This window comes from Epinephelus lanceolatus, chromosome 10 (genome assembly GCF_041903045.1).
Source record: "Epinephelus lanceolatus isolate andai-2023 chromosome 10, ASM4190304v1, whole genome shotgun sequence".
NCBI classification, from domain to species: domain Eukaryota; kingdom Metazoa; phylum Chordata; class Actinopteri; order Perciformes; family Serranidae; genus Epinephelus; species Epinephelus lanceolatus.
The window spans coordinates 42,701,957-42,720,618 of NC_135743.1; the positions used below are offsets into that span (position 1 = coordinate 42,701,957).

General features: G+C 42.0%; 1 protein-coding gene across 4 annotated transcripts in view; it reads right to left on the bottom strand.

Moving 5' to 3' along the window:
- Nucleotides 1-1,428: 1,428 nt before the first annotated feature.
- LOC117266424 (alpha-N-acetylgalactosaminidase-like) overlaps nucleotides 1,429-18,662 on the bottom strand; it is a 41,919-nt gene continuing 24,685 nt past the window's right edge. For 2 of the 4 annotated variants that reach the window (XR_013492242.1, XM_078172019.1), the window contains one exon: nucleotides 1,429-1,709. Coding sequence is in view for 2 of the 4 variants with exons in the window: in XM_078172019.1 (XP_078028145.1) it covers nucleotides 1,670-1,709 (40 nt within the window). In the remaining 2 variants the exon portion in view is untranslated. Of the gene's footprint in view, nucleotides 3,805-18,662 lie in introns of all 4 variants that reach the window. The other 2 variants (XR_013492241.1, XM_078172020.1) reach the window with 1 other exon arrangement.

The following is an 18,662-nucleotide window of genomic DNA, read 5'->3' on the forward strand; positions in this document are numbered from 1 at the left end:
TGTATATTTCATGCAAATACAGCCTTTCCAAAGCACAAATGATGACTTCTTTCCAAATAGAGCTATTCAAGTTATTGCAATACACTGTATATTGCAATACATATGGCAGTATACAAAATCGTCGTCGCATTGTCAGTTTTGTCTAATATTGCGCAGCCCTCATTCATTTTGACTCACAACTGTTAGACTGATGATACACAGAGCAATTTTTTGAGCAATGTTGTTGGGCATTATTCTCATGGATGCAAACAGGTGTATGGTCAAAAAAGAGTGAGTTTGTCGAAGCGAAATTCTCAATATTAAAATACACTAACACTAATTTGGAAGAATACTGTGTATTCCAAAACAGTGAGCATTGAGCAACAGTGTTTCCCCTATATGCAACTAGCAGCGGTGGTGCTCCGCTGCTGAAATATGACCGCTGCTGCTGATTTATTTTTTTTGCTCTTTAGAAACTACCGTTATATTATTTGGTGCTATGGATGCTTCATATCCAATTCACACTCATACTTGTGAGTAAAGCATAGAGAGGAGAGGAGAGGAGAGGAGAGGACCCCATCTTATCTCTTCATAAACTAAAGTTATATTATTTTGTGCTATGGATGCTTCATATAATAACATAAGGATATGCTATTTATCATGTTATATGGTGAAACGTTTCACTTTATAACGTGATGACTTGTATTGTTTACATGATGGCATGTCGCACAGGGTTGCACAGGGTAGTATACACAGTAAAATCAGACTATTAGCGTTTACATAGGTTACTTAATGGCTTTGCAAGCTTTGCAATAAGCTTCTGCCACCGGGGACGAATTTTGTAGTTGGTTGTAGTTGAGTCAGGAGCACGATGGCAGATGGACAAAGTTTGTAAACAAGTGAAAAACAGCCTAGCGAAAGAAAATTAGCTCCTCTGTCTGAGGAGGCAAAGAAGAGCAAAAAGGAGAGTGATAAAAGAAGAGGAAAAACAAGAGTAAACCTCAGTCAGGCGTTCAAGAGATGGAGGGAGCTCCGTGACCAAAGAGGCTTCAAAACCAATGTCCAGCTAGCTTTCTCTCTAATGGATCAGTAACGTTAAGTAACACGGCTAAATGTTAGCTAGACGAGAGAGGGCTGTACTGTACTGGCTGCTAGTTCATTCCTAGCTGGCCAGCATCGCAAATCGCTGCAACCAGGGACCGGGTAGCAAGTGTTTGTCGGCTGACATCCTTGTTGCCATTCTACGGCAGCCCTCGGACAGTGATACCGTTGATAGTGTTGTTTGTACTGCTGTAGTATTTTGAAAGAGACTATCCAAACTGTCCTGTTCAGCATCCCAGAATATCAACAACCAAGGCACTGTTGGACTAAGAGTCTCATCCTACTCTCCAATGTGCTATGTGTGAGCTCAGTCCTGCGTGTTCTTTAATGAAGCAATAGGAGAAGATATTCGGTCTCAGTTAATGTAGTTTATTAAGCAGTAAAGGAATAAAATTACAGAGCTCTGGGTCTCAACTTCACGTCCCTGACGAACAACAAAGGTGTGTCAGTTCACGAAGTCTGACCTCCTGTCCTTTCCCTGACCCAGTATATTTGAGCGTAACAGAGTGTCATTGTGCACGCAAGGTGTTGTCCTCTTCTCATTGGCAGTTCCACTTCCTCCTTCACCACACCACGCCCCTGCCTCGTGTTAATCTGACTCCTTCCCGCTGGCGGTGGGGGCGTGGTTCCTGTTTTGAAAGACAAGAGAACAACACAACTCCCTACACGTGCTGTACCTTACTATCTGTATATCACTTTCTATTCTTTTTACCATATATGAAACTAATTATCTAAGCATTGCTTAGAGTGCTCCTCAGACTTCATGTCTCTTCCTCTCCTGTACTTCTCCACTTCTGCAAAGCAAACACATTCAGATCAGCTGAAATCATCTCAGTATTCTCATTGTTCACACATCTAAAACTTATATAGTGAAACACAACTTATAGTAAAACACATAAAATCATTCTATTCCCAACAGCACCCAGGGTGCTATGAGGCTAGTGTTCTGCAGCAATGGTCAGTCTGTTCCCAAAATAAAAAACAGTTGAAGAGGCAACAGACAGCATTTTTTCCTAAATATATCATTATGAAAATAATGTGGGTTGCACAGGGTAGTGGCCACAGTAAAATCAGACTATCAGCATTTACATAGGTTACTTAGTGGCTTTGCAATCTTTGCAATAAGTTTCTGCCACCAGTGCCGAAATTTCGTGGAAAAAATCTGCTTTGCGGCAGGAAACGCGTCATGTATTGCGAAACTGGTTGGTCAGCTAATCAGGGACTGGAGCGAGTTCTTATGAGGAGCTGGGCATGAGATAGTTGAGTCATGGGCACAATGGCAGACGAACAAATTTTGGAGACGAGTGAAAAACAGCCTAGCGAAAGAAAATTAGCTCCTCTGTCTGAGGAGGCAAAGAAGAGCAAAAAGGAGAGTGATAAAAGAAGAGGAAAAACAAGAGTAAACCTCAGGCAATCAAAAGATGGAGGGAGCTCCGTGACCAAAGAAGCTTCAAAACCGATGTCCAGCTAGCTTTCTCTCTGATGGATCAGTAAGTAACACGGCTAAATGTTAGCTAGACGAGAGGACTGTACTGTACTGGCTGCTAGTTAACTCCTAGCTGGCCACAACCAGGGACCGGGTAGCGAGTGTTGGTCGGCTGACATCCTCGTTGCCATTCTACAGCAGCCTTTGGACAGAAATTACGGTCAATTTGGTCATTGCGACAGTGCGAGCAACACTGCTGACACTAGGTGGCGCCAAGCTACAAAAAAACGAATTCTATCTGTTGCCTCTTTAAGTCATTAGCATGTCCGCTTCCAAAAACTGCTATAAAAAAGTACAGATTAATATTTTTTCTGTTTTTTTGGGTCAGATCTTTTGATTAACTTCAGTCCTGATCACCCTTAAATGCCAGTTTGATTACATGATGCTGATATTTTTTATGAAAAAAAACACACAAAAATTAGTTATTTTCCATATAACAAATGTTGGATGGCTGGGGGATTTTTTAAAAATCAGTCTTGGATATGTCAAAGATTAGCCAAAATATTGACTTGAATGCATTATTAGTTTCTGTGTAGCATCAGATTTAAAACTTACTACCCTCTTAAGTCATTAGCGGACAAAAACGTCCCATTGAGTCCCATTAAAACCACATTTTTAATCTCATAGCCATTACAAAATAAAATCATGTATTCTGTAATGTTGGGGTTTCATTTTTGAGAATTATAGTAAAATTTGTCATTTTTACTGTTCACTACTAAAATCAACCATTTCCCCATTATAGGCCTCTGCACAAAATGCTTGTCATTTCTTGGTGATAAAGCATCTGTAAAAATACTACAGCAATACTATTTACACTTTTCCACTGAAATCATTTTTAAATCGGCATCAGATTTATCAGTGAATATTTATTTTAAATACTTCCACAATTCTGTGAACCACAATCAACATTCAAAATCAAATTGAACATTCAAAACAGAACAGTATGTTACTGATATGTTAATATGTGTGATTGTCACAGAAAATCAGAATATTGATCAATGTTAACAAGCTATATACATTTTAACAATTTAGAAACTTTGGAGTAATTTATAGAACAAAAAGTGTGTGTGTGTGTGTGTGTGTGTGTGTCTGTGTGTCTGTGCGTGCGTGCGTTCAGGGGAAGGATCCACAGCAGTAAAAAGCACAAAGGAGTTGAAGGCAGACACATTGATCATGTTGAAGAAAAGAACCTGTGGAAACCAACAGGTCTTCTGTCTGACGCTGTAGGTGCTGGTTACCTACAAAAGACCAAAATAACAAATAAGCCAACTGAATACTAAAATAAATAAAATCACCAAATACAGTATATTTCAGACAAGCCCATATTTCAGCAAGAATAAGTAGGCTAAATTTGGAAAAGATGCATGCTGTAATAAATGTGTAAAGGCTCATGTCCTGTCCAAGTAGTCAACACCTCCCTTACAGTGGCTATAATCTGTGATGATCACAGGTTTCTTTTTCTCATCCTCATTGACAGCTGTGTCTCGATATTTGCTGCTGAGAAGGGGTACATTTTTCCCCCGTTTGGGAATGAAGCTCACCCCTTAGGTTGTCTTTGTGAACGCAAAAACAGAGGACAGGACAGGTCTCCCTCTCAGCTGCAGGAGTTTGGGTGGACGCTCAGGCTTATTTATTCTTATGGTCCCAACCAGGGCCACTTTCCTCTTCAGAAGTTCCTGCACAAGTGAATATGATGTAAAAAAAAAATTATCACATGTGACAGTGACCCCTTGGAGGTCCTCTGTCATGTCCAGGACGACACATTTTCCCTCCACAGCATTGCCAGCAGCCTTTTCTGTATAAATCTGGCACTTCCAGGCATAGGAAGTGGCAACATCAGCAGTGACCCAGATTATCAAGCCATACTTTGCCGGCTTGCTTGGCATACACTGGCGAAAGTTGCACCGGCCTTTGAAAGGGACAAGCTGCTCATCAACACACACATCTCTCCCAGGGTTGAAAAGCATCGGGAGGCGCTGCGTCTTCATCTCTCAGATTGAGCAGATAGGGGCAAGCTTGTCCTCTCTGAGACGGGAAGGTCTGTTCAGCTTGTCATCAAACCGGAGGGTGGAGTTGATTACCCTGAATTTGGTGTGATTCATGGTGGCCCGGAAGATTGCATGTCCACTTTGGTCATCCCAGAGGTTGTATGTGGATTCCCCCTTGGACCGATAGACACCAGCCAAAATCATGAGTCCAGTATATGCTCTCACATCTGTGTCATCGATATCTCTCCAGTTTCGCACTGCACGTCTTCCATTCAGGTTTGTCATGTTGACAATGTCGATGATCTCTGGAGTGAAAAATAAATCAAAAGAGGATTCCATATTGCAAATCCTTGAGAATGGTGTACCATGTCAGCCCGGGATCGAACCTCTGGCAACAGGAACATAGTGGGTATTCTCTGCATTGGTAGGAAACCAGACTTGCCCACTTTTTGAAGTCCATTCTGTGGCAGGATCATTTGTGTCCTCTCCACTCTCAGTGGAAAGGTCAGGAGATGAAGAAGAGGAAGCAGAATGATCTGACTCCACAAAGTCCACATCAGACTCTCCTTCTGAGGATGTGGATGTTTCACTGTCTTGCATCTCTCAGGGAGATACAGGCTGCATGATTTCATCCTGAGCCTCTTCCACAGAGAAGTGCCTCTTCATTGTCACAGGAACGAAATGACCAGGCAGCAGAGCAACAAGCAGTTTTTGACAGGACTTCAGCCAGATGCATAAACTCACTAAGCATTGTTTTTGTTTTCTTCCCAGTGACCTCTCTGAAGTGCAGTAAGAAAGGGGGGTCATGTTTTTATTAACTTGAAAGAGTGCAATGTATGGCTGTGTATGACAGTATACTGAAGTAAATTTATCAGACATTATAAAGTTCAACAGTACGTTAAAGCTAAGGTCAATCTGTCTACTTCAAAGACACATGAAACAGCAAAAACACACACACACACACACACACACACACACACACACTTTCTTGAAATAGCCTACTAAGGTCAATAACACAAGCACAAAAACTAATGAAATGATAAGCATTTTATGCAGAGGCCTATAATGGGGAAATGGCTGATTTTAGTGGTGAACAGTAAAAATGACAAATTTTACTATAATGAAACCCTAATATTACAGAATGCATGATTATGTTTTGTATTGGCTATGAGATTGAAAATGTGGTTTTAATGGGACTCAATGGGACATTTTTGTCCGCTAATGACTTAAGAGGGTATATTTTAAATCTGATGCCACACAAAAACTAATAATGCATCCACATCAATATTTTGACTAATCTTTGGCATATCCAACACTGATAAAAAAAATGTATTTTTTTTTTTTTCATAAATAACAACAGTGACATCAAGCAATCGAACTGGCATTTAAAGGGTTAAAATCCTTATAATGATTGAATGTTTGGTAGATTTGTGCAGGGCTGAAGTTGTTTAAGAGATTTATGCAGAAAAAACATGAATCTGTCATATTTCTATAGCAGTTTATTGGAAGTGGACATTTTTGTCTCTAATGACTCAAGAGGGTAGTGCGTTTTTTTCAAAGTGTTCTAATGATGTATTAGAAAAATTTAAATTTGAATTCCAAACTTTGTCACGAGATAGACTTTGTTACATAAAATTGTGCTGTATCACCAATACAGCCAAAATGATGGCCAGACGAGGAGGAAAAATTTGCCCTACTGGACAAAAATGTCCATAGTGATGCCTGAGGGTTATAAAAACAGTGCACCCAAATTTATTTAGTATATCACGCATTTTAAAAGGCTGCAATCACATGATTAATGCGCTGACAGCAGTAAACGGAAGCAGTCTCAAGCACTTGTAAGGAGGCATGTTGGGGTGATGGACGGGTCACAAAAAAAACCTTCACCTGGGACTTTACCTGGAGTCGCATGTTCAAATCCACGTGAACTTTGAGTCATTTTAAGGTAAATCCTTACCTTGTTTCTCTTCCTGAACCTAACCTCTGTAACTTATCGTTAATTATGTTACTGTACATAAAGGACGTAACGTCATTCATGGGGTGCAAATTAGTAGGATAACATACAAACTGTTATATTAGAATATAACAGTTGTTGCAAGTAACCCTGCATCTTCAGAGTGCCATGTTCTGGTGGAATAGTGGGTTACTATGAGCTCATTGAGATATAATGGAGCCTGACCATTTACAGCTTTGTAAATTAGGAGAGGGATTTTGAATTAAATTATGATTTTATAGGGAGCCAGTGCACAAAGGCTAAAATAGGAGAAATATGATCTCTTTTAATGTTCAGTACATTTGCCTCAGCATTCTGGATCAGCTGGAGAGCTTTCAAAGACTTATTAGAGCAACCTGATGATACGGAATCCAGCCTAGAGGTAACAAATGTGTGGACCAGTTTTTCTGTGTTTTTTTGTGACAGGATATGCCTGATATTATGCAGGTGAAAGAAAGCAGTTCTTGAAGTTGGTTTTATATGGGAGTTAAAAGACAAATCATGATCAAATATTACTCCAAAGTTTCTAAGAGTTGTGCGAGAGACCAGAGCAATGCCATCCAGAGAAACCATATCTTTAGAGTTTCTGAAGTGTTTGGGGTCAAGAACAATAACTTCAGTTTTGTCTGAACTTAAAGGAGCAATAAGCGAAATTCATCATTTCTAGATTGACGGAATTAAAAAATTGCTATGTGAAGAACTAGAAGTGTAATTTCATCTGGAGTATAGCATGACCTCACACACCCTCTCTCTGTGTTGATCTCCAGCCCATTGTTTACAAGCCGGTCCAGCTGCGCATTCATGTACGTTCATGTGAATATCCCCCCCACCCCCCCCACCCCCCTCTCGGAGCCCTTGGCCCTCCCTCCCTATAAAAGGCTACAGCCAGTGAGCAATGGCAGCGCATATTTTCGAAATGAAATGGCAGAGAGTGGAACGAAACCGGGGCTAACCGGTGCTTCCTCCTCAGGCTCCACTTCACTCACCTGCCCCACAGATGCACCGCCTCTCCCACTTTAACCTCAATAACAACCCGGAGCTAGCTGGGAGCAGCTGGCGAGGCGTTAGCCGCAGCATGACTGGAGGGAAGCACAGCCAGTTAGCCTCCGCTAGCTTCCCAACTAGCCCCGGTTCTCTGTTTGGATCCAACCGGAACACCGAGCCCTGGTTTGTTATTCAGGTTAATGTGGGAAGAAGCAGCAGGTTTATCGGGCAGCTGAATGAAGCTGGGTGAAGTGGAGGCTGCGGAGGAAACACCGGGATGGGTTAATGTCTGGAGCTTGAGTTATTAGCGGCTCAGTCCCAGCAATGGGTCAGGCGTTACGGTTGTGTTAAGTGAGTAAGTTAGCCCGGCAGCCCAGCTAACATTTTCAATTAGCATTGTTAAATGTAGCCTCGTGGGCAGCCTGGCGGGCTCGCAGGCAGCCCACGAGGCTACATTTTTGTAATATATTTGCTGAGATGGAGGCGAGGCTCAGTGACTAGAAGAGCTGATAGAAGCGCTCCATAGCTGTAAGTTACTCCAGTAGCCGGTGGCAGCCAACTCGGCCAGAGACATCGCCTGATCCCGGCTAGTGCTAACACCGGACGCTAAAGCTAACGTTCCTACTCTTCTCCGTGAGTGAGAGCAATGTTTTAGCCTAGCAGGCAGCCCACGAGCCTGGTGGGCAGCCTGGCAGGCAGCCTGGCGGGCAGCTCAAGCTCTGGACATTAACCCATCCCGATGTTTCCTCCGCAGCCTCCACTTCACCCAGCTTCACTCAGCTGCCCGATAAACCCACTGCTTCTTCCCACTTTAACCTGAAGCGATGTTTTAGCCTAGCAGGCAGCCTGCGAGCCAGCTGCCTGCTAGGCTAAAACATCGCTCTCACTCACGGAGAAGAGGAGGAACGTTAACGTTAGCACCCGGTGTTAGCACTAGCCGAGTCGGCTGCCACCGGCTACTGGAGTAACTTAAAGGGATAGTTCGGGTTTTTAGACATGAAGTTGTGTGAAATGCTGACCATCTGTAGCTCTGATGTGACGGTGTCACTACTGTCAACGAGCCTCCTGCTCTGAGAAATGGCCCGTAGCTTACCGGAGAAAAAGTAGTTCTTAAGATATAAGGGGGACACGTAACCAAAAGGTTTTAAGCTACAAGAAAGTATGCATGTGTTTTGTTAGACTATTTCAATCATTTTAAAACATCCCCACATTACGTCAGACCTTGCTATCAATTGGGACTATTTTCTGGCCAGTATCACTCCGCCGTGCAGGCCCGCAAGACAGCACGCCAACAGAAATCAATCAGACAGTTCATCACCACGCCGTGCAGATGCGCAGGATAGCAACGGCTAACGAAAACTTCATCGGCTGTTTCCAACAGAGAACCAGTAGGCTATTATTAGTGAGGAAGAAGATGTACTAGCCCTATACTACAGCGTGAACACCGGCTCAGGCTCACGACACACCCTAATCAGCTGCTGTAGGTAAACAGAGGAATACCAAAATGGTGCGATTTGTGATTTCCCCAGCTGTGGGAATAAAAACATCGCTGGCTCCCAATTCTATTGGTTTCCTGTTACAGATGTAACCTGTAGGCAACTTGGGCTTGTGTCAATTGGGATGAACCTCGCTACCAAGCCGGCGAGGGTGAAGCAACTGTGCTTATGTCAAGCTCACTTCAGCTGCCCACAGATCCCGACGGACAGAGAAAACGCAATTTCCGCACTGCTGTGCCCAAAGAGAGATATATTACCTAATACCAGTCTATATAACGATGTCTGTAGCTGATTGTCTGTAAAACAAAATGTTTGATTGAACTAATAGCCTGTTGTGTTGTGGAGAGTACATTATACGTGGCCTCGTTTTACCGTCGGCATTTACCGTAAAACTTGGTGTATAAGTCGCACTTTTTTTCCCGTTTTTTCATCTAAAAAATTGGATGCGGGTTATAGACCGGTGCGACCTATAGACCAAGGTAAATGCTGACATAGGTAATCTGACCCACAAGATGGCGCTACGTAGTAATTTAAACTCATTCGTTTTTGGGATTTGAGTAAGCATGTATAGTTACAGCCCACACTGTAATAAGGTACTGTAATGCTGTCTTCTTAAAAAAGAAAAAAGAAGTTTAACGTTAATTTAAACTCATTTTTATGGCTCAGATGTTGTTATACCGTAATTTTATTTCCTGAAGAGGTTGTTTGGAAAATTGCAATCTGAAAAGTAACCAAAGCTGCTTAAGAGGTTATTGTGTTTTGAATGTGTTTCAAATTAAAAATAAAGGGAAACAGTGTAGGAATAACTTGTATAACGTTTTTATTAACAAATAGTAATATAAAACCTTGTTTTCCCTGTTTGAGACCTTAAAAAATAGACTGCGACTTATATGCCAGTGCGACTTATATTCTGAGTTTTACGGTAGTTTATTATATTAGGCGAACTGCTAAATCCATGACATGAGTAATCAATCACATAGAAATGTGAATTCATATGTGATTATGACCAATCTCTGCTTTGTTCTGGTGGTGGGTTAGCCCAAGTTGCCTACGGGTTACATCTGTAACAGGAAACCGATGGAATTGGGAGCCGGCAATGTTTTTATTCCCACAGCTGGGGAAATCACAAGTTTGCACCATTTTGGTATTCCTCTGTTTACCTACAGCAGCTGACGAGGGTGTGTCGTGAGCCTGAGCCGGTGTTCGCGCTGTAGTATAGGGCTAGTACATTTTCTTCCTCACTAATAATAGCCTACTGGTTCTCTGTTGGAAACAGCCGATGAAGTTTTCGTTAGCTGTTGCTATCCTGTGCATCTGCACAGCGTGGTGATGAACTGTCTGATTGATTTCTGTTGGCGTGCTGTCTTGCGGGCCTGCACGGCGGAGTGATACTGGCCAGAAAATAGTCCCAATTGATAGCAAGGTCTGACGTAATGTGGGGATGTTTTAAAATGATTGAAATAGTCTAACAAAACACATGCATACTTTCTTGTAGCTTAAAACCTTTTGGTTACATGTCCCCCTTACATCTTAAGAACTACTTTTTCTCCAGTAAGCTACGGGCCATTTCTCAGAGCAGGAGGCTTGTTGACAGTAATGACACCGTCACATCAGAGCTACAGATGGTCAGCGTTTCACACAACTTCATGTCCAAAAACCCGAACTATCCCTTTAACAGCTATGGAGCGCTTCTACCAGCTCTTCTAGTCACTGAGCCTCGCCTCCATCTCAGCAAATATATTACATTTATTACAGGTACCATCATCATTGAAGTAGGCAGGGGAATAGCTAAACACAGCAGAGACCGAGACATTGCTAACTGCTAGACGAGGCGAGTGGGGGAGTGGGGGGTGGAGAGCAGAGGTAGAGGGAGGAGTGGCTCCTGACACACTTTGTTTTGGTCTACAGGCAGTGCACAACAGCAAACCTAGCGGTGAAACGATTTCGCTTTTTGCCCCTTTAACAAAATTAAATTGCAGCTGACTGATCCGTTGGTTAGTAATCTTCTACATAATATGGAGGTTTTTGTGTCCATTGGTATAGACTGCAGGACAACAGGACATTACTGAATACATGTCATTTAACTCTAAACCAAATGTACACTATTATTACACTAATCCACAGCCCTGTGGAAGCTCAGTGTAGATTGAGAAGGCTCAATGCACACTTTATCTGACACCAGGCTTAAACAGGCTTACACCACACAGTCCAGACACACTGGACCCAGCCTGAGCCATGACCTTGCATCACTCTGGGCTGAAGGTTGAGGCAGCAGACCTCATCACATCTGTGATTGTGTCAAGAGAGACATAAGGAGCCCAAATATCTGATGGTCCTTTTCAGTTCAGTCTGCACCCAGTGGTATCTGTAACATCAAGCAGTCTCTGCTGCTGGGGCGCCGAAAAGGGGGGGAAAAGGAGAAGGATTCTAGGGGCCCAGAGAGGCCCCTAATAAAATTATAATACTGACAAAAAATAATATGACACTAAGTTATTAACTAACATATAAACACAATTATATTTTATTTACAATGTACTGGTAACAATAACTTTATTTGTTTTGGAAACATTAACCCCCCCCCCCCCCCCAATTTACATAAAATGGTTCAGTCCAACTGGATCAGCTGCAGTGCGCCAGCAATTTGTCACAGACAGCGGGTAAGGAGGCGGAGCAGCAATATGCCTCAAAAATCAGGTAGCCAAAAACGGAAAGAAAGGAAGGAAGCTAAGAGAGGAGAAAGAAGCAAAGGGTCAACATTATGTCACCCAGTATGTCAAAATGCAAGGTGGGTTTGTTAGTGGTTCATGTGGTGGAAAGTTATGGAATATTAACTTTGTCCCTGGTCTATAAGCAGCTTATAGACCAGGGACAAAGTTAATGTTCAGAAGAAGGTCATCATTTTAGTTAGGGATGAGCAAGCAAACAACATTTTTTTTTTTTTTGCTGAGCAAAAACTAACTAATAACTTACAAATTATGGCGAAAAGGTAGTTTCTTGCAACCCTAGAATTAAGATAAAAATATTCACAAATGAAAAAACACTTCTGGTTGCTGATAAGTAGTGTTTAATTTTTGATTTAACACTAAAAATTAAAACCCTCTGCGCGCACTGCAGCGCAAGCAGACAGATGCGCGACTCAGAGCAGCAGGTGTCACTGACACCAGACTCAGAGCGCAGCGGACCGGTGGAAAATGTCACCATCAGCATATTATTTTACATCAATTAAAAGAGCTATATGTAAGAAATCTAAAGCAAATAGTCGTAAAATCATCCTAATATGTCACAGTGACTAAGGAATAATGTTCATATAACATATTGATCTCACCAACAACAATAGTACAGCCTAGGCTGACCAAACGTCCTCTTTTGCCCGGACATGTCCACTTTTCACGTCCCGTCCAGGGCGTCCAGGGGATTTTTATAAACTGATGATAATGTCCGGTTTTCTGTGTGTTTGTGTGTGTGTGTTAGAGTGGGGCACGGGCAGCATATTTCTGTCTGAACCCGAACCGAGCCCGACATTATTTAATGACCAAAGCACTGAGTTTGTGTCACACAGTGGTTATAGGCTATTTAACAGGCCGGGCGTGCGCCGTGGGTGCTCACCTGCAGAGAGGGAGACCTACGTGTTTGAGACGGGAGCGGGAGGCGGGAGGTCCGATGCTTCTAGTCAGAGGAGAGGGAGAAATAAAACAAAATAAGATAAAATAGGAGACACCTGTCTCCCTCTTTTATTTTATTTTCAGCGTTTAATCAAGGCGGAGGCTGGCGGCGGGAGGTCCAAGACCTCCAGCAAGGAGAGAGGTAGAAACAAACAGCCAATGTGTGTCTGTGTGTGTTGTGTTCAGGTGTTGTCACGTAAATAACAGTGCCCAAGCAATAAACAGGACAGACAATAGGATTTTATTTATTTTTACACTGTGTGTATGTGTCCCCTATTGGGGCCTATCTGAATTTCTGTCTTTGAGAGATATTATTTTGTAATATAACTGAATCTATCCATACATATAAATTTTAAATATATTAAAATTATAAGGCATCTTTGAATAAAGTGCGAGTATCATTTAAGTAGGCTATGTCGTGGCTGGCCGAGTGTCCTCTTTTTTGGAAATCAAAATATGGTCACCCTAGTACAGCCAGAATATTTGCATCTAAAAAAATATTTTACAGTCCGCAAATCATGTTTACGTTTTGAATTTGTATTTTGGTCTGTTGCGCCACCCACCGCCGTCTACCAGTCACGCAGTCGATAGAGTCTCAGCATCAGTTAAAGTTACGACTGAGCTACAGCAGCACGGCAAGCAGCATTAGCAGTGTCCCAGTACATAGCATTAGTAGTTTCCTCAGCTGTATCCCAGCAGCAGCGTTAGCAGTGTCCCAGTACATAGCATTAGCAGCCGGCTTCTCCTCAGCTGTATCCCAGCAGCAGCGTTAGCAGCAGAGAAGCCGGACTTGCTCGAACGGTCCGCTGGAAAACTGAAGATCAAGGACGCAGTGACGCAGCCCTGCCACTCCAGCCGCCCGTGGGCAAACAAATCAGTCTCCAGCTACCTGAAGTGGACCAGGCCCACAGAGCGCTGCAGCCATGGCCGAATCCTGAGGATCCGCCACGTAACATCATAGTGCGGCTTCTAAGGTTGGAGATAAACAGAAGATAATGGCTGCAGTAAGAGATAAAAAAAAACTCTCCTCTGGGAAAATCGGCCCTTTTACATACGGCAGGATCTGACAGTGGAGGTGAGGAGACAACACGGAGAATTCAACGACATCATACAAGAACTTAAAAGACAGAAGTTAAGAGTCGGGATACTCCACTCTGCCTGGCTAATGGTGACTAATGATGGTGAAAAGTTGAGCCATAACACACCTGAGGCAGCACAGAGAGAGCTGGAGAAGAAGCTGCATCAGAATCCCGAGACCAACACACCCTAGATCACTTTGTGATGTTTATGAGTTTAATTCTGAGCCTTCTCTTTCAGAGGGATGGGCTGACATTGCAGATGGTGTCTTGTAGCCATGCAGGTAAACAAAATAAACTCCCTAGAGAAGAATTAATATGCTATGGTGTATGTTTAGCAATCGTGACAGTGAAAGTTTTTTCTTCTGTATTTCAGACAGTCCCAGGTCAGCATCTGAAGCAGTTCCTGGATGAAGTGGGACCTTTTCCCAGAAACACCTTCTCTGGTGTAAAACTCAACAGGAAACAAGTGGATGATGATGACTTCCACAAAGTGAAAGATAAATTAATCAATGGCTTCTGTGACAACCTCACCATGCGGTTTGGCAACCTTGATGAGGGTGTCTTGAAGGCCGCTGCCACCATGTATGACCTAAGCAACTGGCCAGAGGACATCACTGACCTGGCCACCTTTGGCCCTGCCGATGTTGAGACTTTTGTCACTCACTTTCAGAAAACTGATGGGTTACAGGGAGCTTTGTGGAACACTGTATTCCCGAACAGTCAATCTAAGTAACAAAACTTTTGATAAAGCCAAATGAACTCAGATCTGTCATTTTTCAGAACTCAACTAGGATTTTCCAATCCTTTTTTCCCTGTTTTTGACAATAGTGGTTGCATTAAAAATCAATATGAAAAGGAAATATGTCCTTATGTTGTGTTTTCAACACCATTAGTAGGCTGAATTCTCATCACGAGTGAATAAAGCAGCTAACTCTGAATCTATCTACTCAGTTTTTTTTTAGTTCAAATAACTCGTTTGTCTTATTATGCTATTTTGAGGAAATGAGATTCCTATGATCCTTTGCTAAAGAAAATAATAACATAATAGAGTGAAAAGAATGCATCAGAATTCTTTAATGTTGAAATAATGATTGATATCTGGATGTTGCAATAGGTGCATAATTAATAGAAATATTAACTTCAGTGAGTGCATAATGAAGGGTTTATGAATGTCAACAAGACACTGGTCCCACTTTAGATCCAGTAGCTGCAAAGATGCATTATGAGCTGTTAATAAGTGCATATTAATAATTTATTAACGTTTATATGACACTGTTCCCACTTTAGATCCAGTAGCTGCAAAGGTTCATTATTTACTATTAATAAGTGCATAATTAAGCATTTATTAACCATAATATGGCATTTATATTAACTTCATATAGTCTCATTAATGTTAATAAACATCTTGTTAATATTGATAAATTGCCTATAAACTCTTAAGGATGTTCTAGTACCCAATAATATCTTATAAGACAATAATAAATGTGTTGTATACTATTATTAACACTCATTAGGTCTTATTAATGTTAATAAAGGTCTTATTAATGTTAATAAACAATATAATATAATAGACCTTATTAATTTCATCTGATAGGGTCTTATAGTGTCTTAAAAACCAGTAATAAATGTGGTTATTATTCTATAATTAACCCTTATAAATGATAATTAATTTAAATAGGCATCGTATTAATAGTTAGTATAGGTTACCAAAGTTTCTATTAAGTGCTTATAATGCTCCTATAAACAATAATAACTGTCAAGTTATGCTGTAATAACACTTAAATAGTCTTATTAATGTTAATAAGCATCTTATAAGTGCTCATTAACTGTTAATTTGTGCTTATTAAGCATTAATGAAGGCTTATTACAGTACCTTAATATAAAGTGTTACCTACTCATATTTTGCTTCGTCTAGTTGATATCTAAGGTGATGCCTAGAAGTGTATTATCTTAACCTGATGTTTTTGGAAGAGAAATATCTAATTTACCAGTAAAGTGCATCTGAAAAAAAGTGACTAATAATTATTTGGGCTGCTGCAACAACCAAAGGTGAGCCTAACTGAAAATATACATCCCTCTCTCCATTTAAACATCAAATGGATGCCGCTGGGAAGGGTGTAAAGGCATGCTTGAAAACGTCATTGATAACTGCCTTCCTGCTTCTTAATAAACTTTATGGCATCACCCAAAAGCATAAAACCATGAAAACAGTGCAGAGGGATGAGACTATGATGCTTTGAGCTTGTTTTAATGATTCCCAGAATATCATAGGTAGCTATACCTGTAGGATTAATACAATTTGTTGAAAAGGGCGATTTGTCAAATGAAACGATCATTAAGTCTTCTTGGCCTCTTTTTCAGGCATGCACCACTATCCTGGGCTCCTTCAAGCAAATTGTAAAATATTGCAAGCTTGTCAACCACGTCAAGCCAGCTAGGAACCCTTGTACCATTCCGGTTAAAACAGCAGATAGGATGTTTGGTTTTTTTGTTAGCTTTTCCAAACTCAGGGAGGTTGACAGCTTTTATTTAATTTATTTATTTATTTTAATTTAATTGATTTCATTCATTCATTCATTCATTCATTTGAATAGCTGCAAGCATGGATATATTTTTTTATTAAGGAACTTGCATATATTGTCGCAACAATAGAACGCATGGGAGCCTAGCGGAATCCCCTTAGTCTCCCTGGGAAAGGCTTCAATTGATGACACAGGGAAATGGGAGAAGGAGCTGTGGGGAGGCCTATAAATGAGAGCTAGGTCGAATACTGACCAGTCCAGTCTATGGATGGACATAACTTGGTGCCTTTTTTTTTTTTTAAACATACATTATGTCCATTATTATTTTCATAATTCATATATTCATAAAAAGTGTTCCTCTGTAGGCCATGGTCAGATCAGACATGACGGCTAGATAAGTACCCAGATCACCTCTATGGAATGGATACACTTCACAGATGACATCTCTGAATACACCAAATGCCATTTTGTGCTTTAGCATCATGGACATATCTCCAGAGGCCACAATAAACCTCTCACTGAGCACCACGAGATTTAAACAAGATTGATGCCATTACCTGCTAGATTCGAGCTGTCATCTAAGCGCAATGTATTGACGTCATCATGGCCATGTATGCACCCACAGCAGTGGGGGAGGACAGGGGACAGGGAAAAAATGGACCAGCAGCTGCTGTTGAACAGGATTCAACATCTTTGCTTTGGAGTTCATTTTGGCGAGCGATGACTGAATGGAAGAGCAGGCTGACAGATGGGATTATCTTTCTGAACCGCGGAGCTGGCTGAATGAGCTGGGGCACCGGCTCATTAGGACAGAGGAGTGGCGGCTGTACTGAAACTGCAATTAAGTTGCGGGAGCCGTTTGCTTGTTTTGGTGGCTTCCCTCGGACCAGATGGAGACATCTGCAGATGGCATTTCCACTCTGATCTTCCACAAGTAGTGGGATATGTCTTCCTGCTAAGCTGCGACTGCTGCCATAGATTAATATTGTTTGAAGCAATGCTACCAGAAGGCCTGGATACTGGCCAGTACTGGAATACTGGTAATACTGGAAACATTTTTAACTACTTGCCAGATGAGAGCTCTGACGGTGAGAACAGTGCTCTCTTCAGATTGGCTTCCTGTGCTTCAGATTGCTTTTGCTGTTAATCCATGATGCCTAAAGTTGTCAAGGTGGATCCTCATCGTGGACAGGGCTCAACATGACGAGCAGCATAAGAATAGAAAGGAATCATGTGATCTATCAGCTGACTCCCTTTCATCAATCAGCTGCTCCATCAGTTGATTGGCTGTTAGAGATCAGCTGATGTAGCTGTGATGTGAGCTGAGCTTGACATTGCGTCCTGCCTTAAGTAACGCTATGCTCAATTTTTCTAAATACTCAAAGTGCTACAACACAAAAATATGAGTTTGGTAGAGTAATGAGAGTACATGTACTTAATTACTTCCACCCCTGATTATATGTATTAATAATGGAAACATTTAAACCAGTGGATCCCAACTGTCAGGTCACATTCCAAAAGTGGGTCATGGGTCCATTCTGAATTAACCGAAAGTAAAGCCCAGCATACACTGTACGATTTTTAAAATCTTGTTGTTAATACCAGCTCACACTGTACGAGTGAATCGTCTGCGATGTGCGGCCAAAGCTCACGATGTGCTCACACTGTACGTTCTGATCATCAAGCACGATCAGAGAGCTCACACTGTACGGGTGAAAACGGCTCGTCGGCCCCTGCTGACTGTCCTGCCCATTGACAGCTGTCAATAAAGATACATTTGAAAGCTCCGATTTGTTCCGGAAGTGCAGGACAAGCAGTTTGCTTTGATGATTTGCGCTATACTGTGTGCCGAAACGTCCAAAAGAAGAGGCGTCAGCGCATATGGACTCACAGATGGCTTGAGAGATGTGGACAGTACGGTTTGTCCATTTTACAACGAGAGTCGGAGGTAAGCCAGCTACAGCCGGGTGCACCCTCTGTGTGTGTGTGTGTGTGTGTGTGTGTGTGTGTGTGTGTGCGTGTGTTGTACCTCGTCTAGCACGCTAGCTTGTATGTTTGTTGCGCTTGCTTGAAAATGAGAGCAGAAAAAACTTACCAGGCAGCTGAAGAATATTGGCTATCTCCTGCCAGCGTTTCTCTCGTTGATAGCGGTCGTGGTAGGTGGAAGAAGAAACGTCGAACAGGCACTCATACTGTTGCCACAGCTCAACCAACCTGGCCTCCATATTTACAGTCCACCGACGTGTCGCCATGGTGATCTATGTTTTCGTGCAGGCGCAGTGAGGGATAAATGCACAGACGTTGGCGAATCGGCTCGTGGCTCTGCTTCAACTGTGCGAATGTCTGTGCCGGCCGACCAAAATTTTTGACAT